The sequence below is a fragment of the Podarcis cretensis genome (assembly GCF_951804945.1).
Source record: "Podarcis cretensis genome assembly, chromosome: 3".
Taxonomy (NCBI): domain Eukaryota; kingdom Metazoa; phylum Chordata; class Lepidosauria; order Squamata; family Lacertidae; genus Podarcis; species Podarcis cretensis.
Window position 1 is genome coordinate 74135422 of NC_137172.1, and position 14046 is coordinate 74149467.

A 14046-nucleotide genomic window follows, 5' to 3' on the forward strand; every position below is an offset into this window, starting at 1 on the left:
ATTTTACAAAAAACTGTTTGCTTTGAAATACTCTTCTATCATTTCAATAGTATTTTGCAGTGTAAAAAGCAGTTAAGAGTCTGTGAATTCTCATTTCTGAGCTCAGTTAAGATTTGCACAAAACAACCATACATCCATTTCGCCCTTAAAATCCCCACACTTGTTGGTGCTTGTGAGATAAAGACAATTCTCTTAATTATGAGGAGTAATTATCTAACCATCCCATTATGCATATTAAGCTTCTGTAAACCAACTTGGGAAGGCTTTGCTGTGAAAGGTGGCATAGAGTACTTTTAAAGAAACAAGAGTTCTGCTTGAATTTCAATGGTCCCGTGGTAATTTGGTCACAAAATGTTAATATGAAGCAACATTTACAGCCAGTGAAATCTACTGGGCAGTTCTTATGGCTAGAAGTTCATGACTAAGTTACTATCAAATTCCAGGAAAGTGGACACAAGGTTAGGGGGGAAAGGAAGGAGGGGAACTAGAGCAGAAGCTTATGTTTGAATTATATAGTTTTTTTAGATCCCATAGGATTTTATACAACTCATACTTATGAGTAGGTCAATTGATTTCATTGGGTCTACTCTGACTTAGTTAGAGACAACCTTATAACTGTAAGCATCATGTACCTGAATAACATGGACATAAGAAAAATTAAAGGTGCCTATTATGTAGAGCAGTGCTTTTGTCAGTGTGAATACTAGAATTTAAAGAGCATCAATCCACTTACGTAAGATTTTAATCCTACATACTTTGCTACCATAATTAGGCATTGTCAAATCATATTCACTAAGCACAGCGAAAATGAAATAGAACAATCTGCCTCAAAACTGGAGTGCATGTAAACATCTAGTATTCAAAAGTAATATGGATAAGAAAAAGTGAAAACGTGCCGATAGAGATAAATCAGTTTAGGTGAATGTAAAGAAATTTAACTGCAACAGTAATTCTGCGAAGTGACAAATTATTTGAGTATACCTGCAAATTTAACAATTATAACTCTGTGCGAGGCACAGTGTCATCAATTATGAAGAATGGTAGATGCAAACCCTTTGCAAGCAAGTATTCACTTGGGGACGAAAACTAATTTCCAGCCTCGCTGCCATACAAAATGAGCAGAATGAAAGCAAGTTTGGAAAAGCTCAATACGTTTTTGCAGCCCATGAAATCCGTTATACAAAATATTTTAGTATGAAGGGACATAAATCAGCTTAGGATGAAAACGAAGCATATTCTTTCCTCTATATCTGCCTCCTTCCACCAACTTGCCCCCCCCCCAACTTTTCCTATTAAATTTCAAGTGCCCTGTGTTTGGCATCCCATTCTGCACCCATTCCTCATTGCCTTTCAATCTCTTTCCTTTTGTTTGGTCTTTCCAATATACCGTAGAATGTGCAGACTTGGATTAAGTCCAGGACACAAGCTGGACTTATATTCTAAACTGTTAGAACTGGTTATCAAATTACTTTCTCAGGCTCGGTGTTAAAGAAACTTTAGCTCATAATATAACTCTAAAATATTACTATGAAACATATTGTAATAAACTCAACTGTAATCAAGCATTAATTCCATCTTATTTTAGAAAAGTGATAATATAGCAACAGCTGGCACAATCAGGTAATCGTTTGGTGGAGGAGAAATTGGGTACCAATTAGACTTTTTTTTACTCCTGGCCTCTTGGAACTGGCAGATTCTTCTGCAGCAACAACTGCATGCATACAGTCCTGATCAATCTTAAGCAGAGCATATGCACTGGCAAGAAAGGCAAAAAGTAGAACTATTGGCTGATAACCACTGGGGAATTAAGTATCAATGACACCTGCTTGAATGGAGACAAAATGAGCATCTCACTAAAGTTAATAGGCCCAAGGACATTAAAAAATCATTGCCTGGGAAAACAGTGGTATATTTTTTCTTTGCAATCATCTAATAAGGGCTCAGAATCCATGTTTTAGGGAATGTAGCAGAACATCTGCATCCAATACCCTAGCCACTTTTTTGTTTGGAAGCTTCATTAGTTGTCATTATTGTTAAACAAAATAATGTTCCTATAAACAATGCAAACAAATGTAGCATCAATCTTTGAGAAAGAGGTACAAGAGGCTTAAAATACAGCCTGGACAAGAATGATAATTTTGACCCTGGGTCCTGTATGTTTAGATCCATAAAGAGTATTTGGAGAGGGGCAGCGATTTGCTGTTGTCAGGAAAAGGGGCATAGGAAGTATTCCTTAATTTTGTAAACAGTTGTCTACCATTTTTTAAACATTTTACAATTTACAACAGCAGGAAGCACAAAGTTTGGTGCTAAGATTCCTAACACCAATGCAAGAGGAAACCATTTGATCCTTTGGTAGATTAGGAACTAGTTTTCCTTACTGCATCAGGGGATAAAGCTAAAAACACTTGCCAAGGGGAGAAGCAAGCCAGTGTCTTTTTAGGAAGCTGGCAGTTGAACCAGGAATAAAGAAATACAATAAAATCTAATGAAGATGAAAATTAAGCATACACACACACACACACACACACACACACATTTGGGTCGCTTCATTCAAAATCCCTGGGGGGAAATAGTAATGTTATTATTGGTGTTGAGTAAAAGACCTCTGGGTGGTTAAGTCCAGTCAAATTTGACTATGGGGTGCAGTGCTCATCTTCACTTTCAGGCCGAGGGAGCCACTGTTTGTTCACAGAGAGCTTTTTGGATCACGTGGCCAGCATGACTAAACTGCTTCTGGAGCAACGGGGCACCATGATGGAAGCCAGAGCACACGGAAACGCTGTTTACCTTCCCACCACAATGGTACCTATTTATCTACTCACGCTGGTATGCTTTCAAACTGCTGGGTGGTAACATTATTTGAAAGATTTGTTTCATTTATAACTATCAGTAACTGGAGAGTTACTAAGAATTCCAAATAGTAGCATATTTTACAGGAGGAATTTGAACACTGTTATCATCTTTAATCTGGACCATAAAGAAGGCTGATCGCCGAAGAATTGATGCTTTTGAACTATGGTGCTGGAGGAGACTCTTGAGAGTCCCATGGACTGCAAGAAGATCAAATGTATCAATTCTTAAGGAAATCGGCCCTGAGTGCTGACTGGAACGACAGATCGTGAAGCTGACGCTCCAATACTTTGGCCACCTCATGAGAAAAGAGGACGCCCTGGAAAAGACCCTGATGCTGGGAAAGATGGAGGGCACAAGGAGAAGGGGACGACAGAGGACGAGATGGTTGGACAGTGTTCTCGAAGCTACCAGCATGAGTCTGGCCAAACTCTGGGAGGCGGTGGAGGACAGAGGTGCCTGGCGTGCTCTGGTTCATGGGGTCACAAAGAGTCAGACATGACTAAACGACTAATCAACAACAACAAATCATCTTTAATATGTAAAATCATTTTTTTGCCATGTAGTTGAAAAAGAATGTTTTTATTTGGCCTCTAGCATACCTTAATTTTTGAGCTAATTTTTCAGCAATAGCTATGGACCAGATTTAATTATGCCATAGATCATTATTTAATCCTTCTTAAATATATCCATTTTCTTGTGATAACCATCATGATGGCTAACAGTGGTGTAGTGCCATGAAGTCACCCTCCCGACAGCAATACCACTGTCACCTGGGACACAGGGAAGGGCAGTGAGGTCAGTGCTGTGTTGATGCACTGCTGGAGCCAACATGGCCCTTCTGCATCCTGTGCCATCCTGCACCCTTGCGCCACCCCACTAAGCAACAGCGATGCTGATGCCAGTAGCGTGGCTCCATGGCAGCACACCAGCTGCTCCCACTTTTAAACGTTTTGTGTGAAAATACCTGAAGATAAATAAAATACTGACCATTGATTGCTGCACTGAGGTGAAGGCAAAATGTCTGTCATTTGTGAATATACTTCTTCCCCTTCTATCTTATTTTGATGCTCTTTATATGTTAATGGAACACACTTATCCTTAAAGGTCAACTGGACAGTCAGGTTTTGACTTTCACCTCTAGTTCCAGAACTATCACACGTGGTAGGATGGTCTTCAAAATTCAGTGTCTTACCTGTTTTAACAAAATGGTTAAAGTGTTCTTATAAAGGAAACATACAGAAAGATGTCCTTAAAAGGACAGCTAGTCTTCTGAAATATTATTATTCACATTGTAATAACTGTCCTTGCTAGCTGGCATTAACTAAAATAAGAGAAATCTGTATAAAAGGAACTGATGAAAGGCTGGTATTCTTTCCATCAAAGTTTTTTCTAAAGACACATGAACTCCTAATGACATCTTTATTCATAAGAGCTCAACCTTTCTACTGTATAGAAACTTTTATTCCTAAACTAAGTGAAAATGTTTTATATACTGCAGCATCAGTAGTAAGATAAGGTTAGAGAAGCACACTCAAATTTAATAGTTTCCCCAAAGCAGTCTCTCTCTCACTTTCTTCCCAAAGGACAAAGCAGTAGAAATATGCTTTCGTCAGAGATGCTTTAGCTGAAATAATATTTCTGCACTACAAGGAGGTTGGACTAGATGACCCTCAGGATCCCTTCTAACTCTACAATTCTATGATCCCACCCTCTTGATTGAGAAGTAATCCCCTCTACCTTCTTAGATAGTATAGAAATCAAGAACTATATAATATATCCATCTATATATAGATGGATGTGCTCCAATCTAACTACCTGGCATTTCAACCCAAACCCTTCCTTCATACATTCAACTAAATCCTGCCCCCCCCCCAAAAAAAGGGATCAGATTTTTTAAAAAAGAAACTATTCCAGAGTTTGATGTATCTTCACTGCAGTTGTCTGGATCCTTGGTTAGTTCTATTGGTGAAATGGGAGGAAGGTGACTTTTGGCGATTCCCCATCCCCCTGCAGCCCCTTGCACCCTCTGAAAGCCTCTGGAGGGCTCAGGGACTCTCTGGAGCAGAGTGGTGGGGCTACAGGAGGAATTGGTGAAAAATGTCCTCCCTCCTTTTGATTGTGGGTTCCTCCACTGGACTGAAAGTTTTCTATAGATGGAAGGAACCCATCCATTTGTAGAAGGTTACCGTATTTTTCACTCTATAAGGCACACCAGACCACAAGACGCATCTAGTTTTTGGAGGAGGAAAACAAGAAAAAAAATAGTCTGAATCTCAGAAGCCAGAACAGCAAGAGGGATCACTGTGCAGTGAAAGCAGCAATCCCTCTTGCTGTTCTGGCTTCTGGGATAGCTGCGCAGCCTGCATTCGCTCCATAAGACGCACACACATTTCCCCTTACTTTTTAGGAGGGAAAAAGTGAGTCTTATAGAGCAAAAAATACGGTAATTTATGGACTAACTACACGTGAAGCTAGTGGCAGGATAGTATTTGTGACACTGATTTTGTTAAAATTAAATACCAGGCACATGGGGTGGTGAGGAGGATAGTCAACAGAACAGCAAGGGGAGGGGGAAGCATGGCTTTCTAAATAGCTCAGTTGGTTAGAGAGGGGTGCTGATAACACCAAGGTTGCAGGTTCGATCCCCATATGGGACAGCTGCATATTCCTGCATTGCAGGAAGTTGGACTAGATGACCCTCAAGGTCCCTTCCTACTCTCCAGTTCTATGATTTAAGCCTTCCCTCCCAGCCACAATCTCATTTAAAAGTCACACGAACACAGCCAAACATAGTAACTGGAGGTCCCGCTTCCACAAAATGCTAATTGCCCAAGCATTTATGTTTCGGGTATGCGTGACTTTTAATGAGATTAAGCCTCTCCTCCCATGCAGTGAAGCCAATAACTACTGCAGCTCCCCCAGCCTGGCATTTCATTTAAAAAACAACACTATTTCTGATCACATCATTAGCAGAATCCACACCATTAGCAGATCCACACCAATGTATGAAAAGACATTTGACTTGGGATGAACTGCAAACTAAAACACTGGACTTTAAGAGAAGGGCCATAGTTCAGAAACAGAGCATCTGAAACGCATGTGGAAGGTTTTAAGTTCAATCACTTGGCATCTCCAGGAAGGGGAGGGAGAGAACCCTGCTTGAAATCCTGGAGAAACAATATAGAGCTAGATGGATCAGTGGTCTGAGTCATATAAGGCAGCTTCCTATGTTCCTATGAACGCAACCTAGGGCTGTGGAGCAGTAAATTTTCTGCATCAGCAGTGAGTTGGACTAGGGGACCTTTGAGATGCCTTCAAACTCTATGACTCTATGAAATCCAATTGTTCAGTTAGGCTGTCTTTAATATATTTTATACAGTAATTGAGTTCTTACAAAAGCTTGGTAAAAAGGATTAAATAGAAACATTCTTACTCTCATTGGGAAGTAGTATTTTATCTGGGAGAAGGTTTCCATGAGATGCGGTTCTAAACAAACGGGCACGAGCATTGCTGATTCTCCTAATTTCCTCTGAATCTATTGGTGATTTAGGAGGTGAAATATGATGCTCCTCATTATTCCTGGGTGATGACAGCAACTTTGGCTTCTGTTACAAGAAAAGATCTAATTTAACATGCAGGCGCTTGTAAGAATCAGAAGACGGAGGTTATTAACATTATGGGTCTTGCCATAATCTATTTATTGACAAATTTCTTCTCATAATAGTTTTTCCTGAGCAAGAAGTTCCACTAAACTTAAGCCAGTCTGTTTACTACTTCATTTTATCTTCCTGGTAAATAACAGGAGCTGACTCTGAGGTCTTAAGTGAATTCACAAAGGAACAAATACTCCGAAGGGTATTCTTGTTACAGACCACTGTAGTGAAATGCCACAAAACTTATTTACACACATTTCCAAAGATGGTTTTGGAAAGAAGGGGGGTGGGGAGAAGCAAGACATGGATGCTTCAGTATCAGCCTCTGTAATTTTACTTCCAATGGATAGGGCTAGGAATATGCCACAGTTCCATGAGACTGCAGAAAAAGCACCGAATGTGGTAGTGGGCATAAATTCACTTTCCTGATAATCTAATTGTAAAAAGCAAGTTCCTCCTGTGCTGTGTAAGAAATGCTTGCAGAGACCTAAGGAGCCAGAGAGGCAGCTGAAAAATACTTAAGTGATGGAAAGTGGCCTTAAGTGTCAATCTGCATTAAGTTTGCAGAATGCAGTCTTTCTTGGCACATAATTTTAATGGAGCACAGAATACACAAAGCCCTGCTAAAAGATAATACATACATGGTCCAGTGGGCTTAGACGTGCACAAGAGACAGGCCTTGATTCAACCCATTCAAAGCTGGAAGCATGGAGACTGGAATGAAAAACAGAACATATTAATTAAATGTGTAGATAACATGTTTTTCTTCACAAAGTACTTTCTATGTGCATACTAATGGAGTGAAAATTCTACCTCTGCCAAATTGCTTTACTGAAAATCGCTTTTTTGGAATGCAAAACAAAACACAGGTTAGAGAAGATGTAAAGAAAATAAAGGGGCTAGTTATATGACATGGTGCCTATTCTACTTCCTCAACGGCACAAGGAATAATGCTGCCTTATTCAGAGTCCCCTCTATGCTGGCTACTGAGCAGCCGTAATGGCAATCCATATCGTGATAGTGCTTCTCTTTTAGAAGCAATTCCTTTGGGAATGTCAAAATCAACAAGAGCAGGAGATGACACATCCAGAAAGCAAATGAGAGGTGCTTCAGCTTCCTACACATTAAACCTAATAATAGTTTTGGGTTGACAGTGAATACTTCTTTTCCTTTTAAAAGTTGTCAGAAACACTTCAGTTATTTCTAGCCAAACTTCTTATCAGCTACATCCATACAACAGGAAGCATGTACTCCCTACCAAAATTGATGGACAATTTTATACCTGCGTTTTTATACTTCTCTAATTCACCTGAATCAATAGACAGACACTTAGATTTTATCTCCCATTGACACGGAATGTAGGGTTATAGCCCTTCCCTCCAAAACCCCATACCTAAAAGCAGAAGGTGGTCTATTTTCAGGTGTTCTTGAAGACGCAGATCCAAAAAGCTTCCTTTGCTCCTCCCTTGGTGTGAACGGTCTTTGAGTCCTTAAAATCCTTAGTGTATTTCGTGCTTCATTTATTATCTCAGCACTGGTCTTCTGGACAGCTAATGGGGGCTTATAGAAACCTTCTGAATATTCTACATTTTTGTTCTTTGAGGGCTTCATTTTTCTGATAGAAATGAGTTTGCAGTAAGTACTCCAACACTGTACAGAAGAGATAGGAAATATAAAACTTCTAGAAACTTGTTTGCAATGTCAGTATTTCAAGGTTCAGATCACACTCTGATGAACATCTAATCCCTGTGTTTCCCACTGCATTGGTCATTAGTTCATGCTGCTCAGCCATCTGTCTGCACCACAGATTAGCATGGTCAGTCTAGTCTGCATGGCAGCAGAAGCTATTCTGCTTCAGGATTCTCCAGTGCTGCTTTGTTTCTGCTATTGATATATTTGTGTTACTTCCTGATACAATTAAAGTAATCAGCAGCACATGCAAGTGCAAATGCACCCTTAAAGCATCAAGACCATTACGAAATGCAGTGGTACCTCGGGTTGCATACGCTTCAGGTTATATACACTTCAGGTTACAGACTCCGCTAACCCAGAAATATCACCTCGGGTTAAGAACTTTGCTTCAGGATTAGAACAGAAATCGTGCTCCGGCGGCGCGGTGGCAGAAGGAGGCCCCATTAGCTAAAGTGGTGCTTCAGGTTAAGAACAGTTTCAGGTTAAGAACGCACCTCCGGAACGAATTAAGTTCTTAACCCGAGGTACCACTGTAAAACATTATGTCAGACAATCTCTAAATTCACAGAACCTATGCACAGCATAGCCTTCCCCATCAGATATGGCTGCTTTAAATAAATGCAATAATAACAATAATAAATTATTGCTTTCAGAATCTAAAATATTTATTTGCAGAGGTGGCGCTGTGGGTTAAAGCCTCAGCGCCTAGGGCTTGCCGATCGAAAGGTCGGCGGTTCGAATCCCTGTGGCGGGGTGCGCTCCCGCTGCTCGGTCCCAGCGCCTGCCAACCTAGCAGTTCGAAAGCACCTCCGGGTGCAAGTAGATAAATAGGGACCGCTTACCAGCGGGAAGGTAAACGGCGTTTCCGTGTGCGGCTCTGGCTCTGGCTCTGGCCAGAGCAGCGATGTCACGCTGGCCACGTGACCCGGAAGTGTCTCCGTACAGCGCTGGCCCCTGGCCTCTTAAGTGAGATGGGCGCACAACCCCAGAGTCTGTCAAGACTGGCCCGTACGGGCAGGGGTACCTTTACCTTTACCTTTACTATGCGGCCCATGGTAAGATGTAAGATGAGCTTAATACACACATGAAAGTAATGCTTATGTGATGAGGGCATTTTGTCTACAGTGTATTGTTTATATAGGATGACAAGCTGGATATTTTTTGTCTTTTCAGTGCATTTCTGTAGTAAGGCTTACTGAACATTTTCTTCCTGTTCAGCAAAAAAATCCTGGATAATAAACCAAATTTGAAAAATCCCCTTGGGGTGTTATTGGGAGCTATTGGTATGCATGTGGGGTGGTTGTTGATCAGAGTAGAAGAGCAGTATTTAAACTCTATGGTCTCCTGGAGGACTTCCAACATACATTTAAGGCCATTTTGGAAAGTGTCCTGGATATTCCATCTGAACTATGTCAGAGTATCTCCTGTGTGATTTTTTTTTCCGAATACATTTTTATTAAAGTTATACACAAAACAGACATATAAAAAAGAAATATATATATATATATATATACAGAAAAGATTACAAAAAAGGGGTCACTACAACAGAGATATACAAGCCAACTTTTTCCTTTTTCCAACTATACAAAGAAAATAATTTAGCTACATCGTGCAAAAAAAAAAGAAAAGAAAAAGAAAAGAAAAGAAAAACACCCTAGACTCCCTTCCACCCTTTTGGTAAGTATCGAATATCTACTTCCATTACGTATTTGATTTTTAATCTATAATCCTAAATTCACTCGCTGGTAGTATTGTTCTAACCCCGCCAGTTCACATTAGACATTTATTCCAATATAGTTCCAGTATTTACTCCAATTTTTCAGATATTTCTGTTCATCTTGATCTCTTATTTTACCTGTTAATTTATCAAGCTCAGCATAATTTACCATTTTAATCTGCCAGTCATTTATGCTGGGGATGGTTTCCACTTTCCAGTATTGTGCCAACATAATTCTCGCTGCTGTGGTGGCATAGAGGAATATCGTCTTGTCTTCCTTTTTGATTTCTTTGTCCGTCATTCCCAGCAAAAAGGCTTCAGGTCTTTTGGGAAAAGTGTACTTAAGTATTTTTTTAAGCTCATTATAAAGTGATTCCCAAAATCCTTTCACCTTTTTACATGTCCACCATAAATGATATAGATCACCCTCCACCTCACCACACTTCCAGCATTTCTTATCCTTTAATCTATACATTTTGGCCAATTTCACAGGGGTGTGGTACCACCTATATAACATCTTCCAAACATTTTCTCTCAGTGCCATACATGCTGTAAACTTTATGTTACAATTCCACACTTCCGACCACCTTTCGAAATCGATGTTATAACCAAAGTCAATCGATGTTATAACCAAAGTCCTGTGTGATTTTCTAACTTCCGTCAGTATACAATTTATAACTTTACATTTTACAACTTCTACCTGCATTATGCATGTGGTAGCTGCATTACTGAGGGACTAAGGCAGGCCAGAAACACTCAGCTGATGGGCCAGGTGGTTGTGATCCCACTTTCCCACAACTTTAGAGCCTATGTGGATTAGCCCATTCAAAGATGCAACTTTTGGAACCTGGGAGAGAAAGGCACACTCAGATAACTCAAGCTTCCTTGCAGTACTGAAGTGCCAATGATTATTATCCTACTGCTTTATTATTAATGGCAAAGAAACAATGGAGAAGTACAGTGAGCACAGAACATCACTTACCAGCGGGAAGGAAGTCACACAAACATATGCACAAAAGATACTCACCAAAGGATTCACTGCTATGCACTTTCAGGGCCAAACACAACAGTTTCCTGACTCCATAGAAAACTTCATTAAATAACCATATAAACACCCACAAGCTGAAGATGTGGTAAACACTACAATGATGATATCACAGCAGGATCTGAATGATAAAAAGAAAACATTTACTGTCAAAACAAACAAGACAAGTTATCAGTGCTATCTAGGGATTGTTCTAATAGAAAATGTAAACCGAAACTACAGCCAAAAAGAACAAACACTAATATCCTACACAAGACAGATCATCAACTTAAAAAATGCAAGCTCCAGACAGTCCATATCTCAATGAAAGATTTCTTGCACATTTATGCAGCTTAAGGCAACATGCCAACTCAATTTCTTTGTAGATAACCAACAAAAATCTAACCAGAATATTTATTGTTAATTTGTTGCCTCCTCTGCATAAAAAGGCATGGCAGTTTGACTTCTAGAAAAAACTTCTCAGGACTTTGCGTAATGTGCTTCTTTCCAAACCACTTCTTTTTAAGCACAAACTCCACAGCCATTACAGTATTACATTCTTTCAAGGAATCCAAGTTTCTTACTGAACAGTAACTGGGACCTACTTCACACATGCATATACACACTTGATTTCTCTGTACTTCTTTAATGTACAGTGGATGACTGGCAGGTGAATGCAGGTTTCTCAAAGAGGTTGGTCTGCTATTATGGCTTTTCTCACTTAGGTAAAGGTAAAGGTACCCCTGCCCGTACGGGCCAGTCTTGACAGACTCTAGGGTTGTGCGCTCATCTCACTCTAGAGGCCGGAAGCCAGCACTGTCCGCAGACACTTCCGGGTCACGTGACCAGCGTGACAAGCTGCATCTGGCGAGCCAGCGCAGCACACGGAATGCCGTTTACCTTCCCGCTGGTAAGCGGTCCCTATTTATCTACTTGCACCCGGGGGTGCTTTCGAACTGCTAGGTTGGCAGGCGCTGGGACCGAACGACGGGAGCACACCCCGCCGCGGGGATTCGAACCGCCAACCATGCGATCGGCAAGTCCTAGGCGCTGAGGTTTTACCCACAGCACCACCCGCGTCCTTTTTCTCACTTAGAAATCATTTTAAAAGCTTTTGAGAAACCTTCAATGGAATAGGCTGAAAACAACTGCTCTTAGGTATGCCAACTGGCCTCTGAAATTCAACATGCGGAAAATGCAGCTGGGAAACTACACATTCATTGAACGCTGAGCAAGTTGGAGGGATTTATTGGCAGGAAGAACTTCCTGCCAGACCTTTTCAGAACCATAGGCTGTGCCAACAAAATTTTAAGTTTTTAAAGTTTTTAAGTGTTAAGTTCTTATTTCAGTAGTTACACGGACTTTTCTATAACGGTTAGATGTATGTATGTATGTTTGTATGTATGTATGTGAAAATACAATTCAGTATATGGTAACCCAGTTCACACATCAACCATGGCTCAGCATGTGGGCTTCTGAAGTGAAAATCCCGACTGCTGTACTCCTCATCCAATCCTGCTGCTGCTGTGCTATCTGGGGCTAAGCTATGGTTTGGCTTTGGGCTCATCCATACTGTCATTTGATGTGGATAGTAAACTTCACATACTTCCATTAATTGTTAGCTATCTCACCAAACTACAATACCCAGGGTTCCTTTGAGGAAGTCCTGAGAGTTAAAATGATGAGTGAACTATACAAATTGTTAGAGTAGATTAACAAACAAACCAATTTTCTAATCTGGAAAATTGCATCAGATACGTATATTTTTTGTGAGTTTTTGTTTATGTTTCATTTTTGTTTCTTCTCTTCTATCACAAACTCCAAGCTGGAGTCATGATTTTGGCTTGTAAGTACTAACAGTAGGTTATATTTTAATTAAATAAGTGCTATAATCAAATGATAAATTAAGTTTGCGACAGGAATATAAACAGAAACAAAATCTTTCAGTTTCAATTTCTATTATACTCCCTGTTGCAGTGTGAAGTTTTAGAACACCTTAACAATTCTTATGTCGCTGGTCTCAGTCTTTGAAGAATGAGTCATTTCCTTCTACTTTAAAATCCTTACATTTTGCTCTAGAGATATACCATTTATTGGATTTTAATATTTGCTCTCTTTTAATTAAGTAACTGGCAACCTGGGAGACATGAATACATTCTGTACTGTAGCAGAAGCATAGCCCATGACATGTTCTAATTAAGTTTCAATCAAATCTCCTTTCGATCTTAAATTGTCTGCCTTACAAGTACATTTATGATGGAGGCGTTGATTGCAGAGCCATAGTCAAGCCTGCAAACAGACTTTTATTACAAAAAAAATTTCCTGTCTCCTCACTTACCACATTTTGACCAACTCTGCTCATAATGAAAAAGTTATGATTTATTCGTAGGATATGGCATAATTCCCTCAAAAATAATAAAACACACATTATTAAAAACATGCTCCTTCAGTATTTGTGTTTTATGTTTTATTTGAATAATGAAGGAGCCACATATCCTTAATCTGAATGGCATTCCTACACTGGAAGAACCATCATGTCTTTGAAATAAAGACTAATCTGAATTCTGAGGAAAAAATAAAAGTTAGCAGCACATCAGAGCTGCTTTCCCCCCAGTGATTTGAAAAGATTAAAAACTCACAAAGAATCGTGCTGATCGGGTCTCAGGAAGGGAATTCAGGAGAGGAAGGATGAAATTTGTTTTTCTTCTGTTGAAGCCCCCCTAAGGCCGTTGCCAGAGGCATACCTAGGCCCCCTTGCACCCCAGGCAAGAAGCTAACAGTGCTGCCAGCTGGCCAGAGAGGAGGCCCTACAGGCCTGCTATGATGGAGTCAGAGTGGAAGGGTGTGATTTATACGCCCCCCTTAACCTGGGCCCTTGGCAGGGCCAACCTTACCAACACTTAGGTACACCCCTGGCTATCACTGTCTATGTAGCACTAGAGGATTTAGGTTTAGGGCTTCCTACTTGCCTTGATTTATTCTCAACTCTCTTTTTTTAATAGCAGGGGTGAGGATGCTGGAAAATATTAGGCGTGTCCCTTTCCCCTTTCTTTCATTCTGAAACATACCAGTATAGTCCAAGGAAGGGAGTTTATTTTAACTCT

General features: G+C 40.2%; 1 protein-coding gene across 13 annotated transcripts in view; it reads right to left on the bottom strand.

Moving 5' to 3' along the window:
* The window catches only part of ARMC2 (armadillo repeat containing 2), an 85741-nt gene that overhangs the window by 19857 nt on the left and 51838 nt on the right, over positions 1 to 14046 (bottom strand). For 12 of the 13 annotated variants that reach the window (XM_079971620.1, XM_079971631.1, XM_079971628.1 and 9 more), the window contains 5 exons: positions 10946 to 11084; positions 7903 to 8159; positions 7151 to 7223; positions 6282 to 6461; positions 3844 to 4043 (listed from right to left, as the gene is read on the bottom strand). In XM_079971620.1, the coding sequence (XP_079827746.1) occupies positions 3844 to 4043; positions 6282 to 6461; positions 7151 to 7223; positions 7903 to 8120 (671 nt within the window). In that variant the 5' untranslated portion in view covers positions 8121 to 8159; positions 10946 to 11084. Of the gene's footprint in view, positions 1 to 3843; positions 4049 to 6281; positions 6462 to 7150; positions 7224 to 7902; positions 8160 to 10618; positions 10727 to 10945; positions 11085 to 14046 lie in introns of those variants that run through there. The other variant, XM_079971619.1, reaches the window with a different exon arrangement.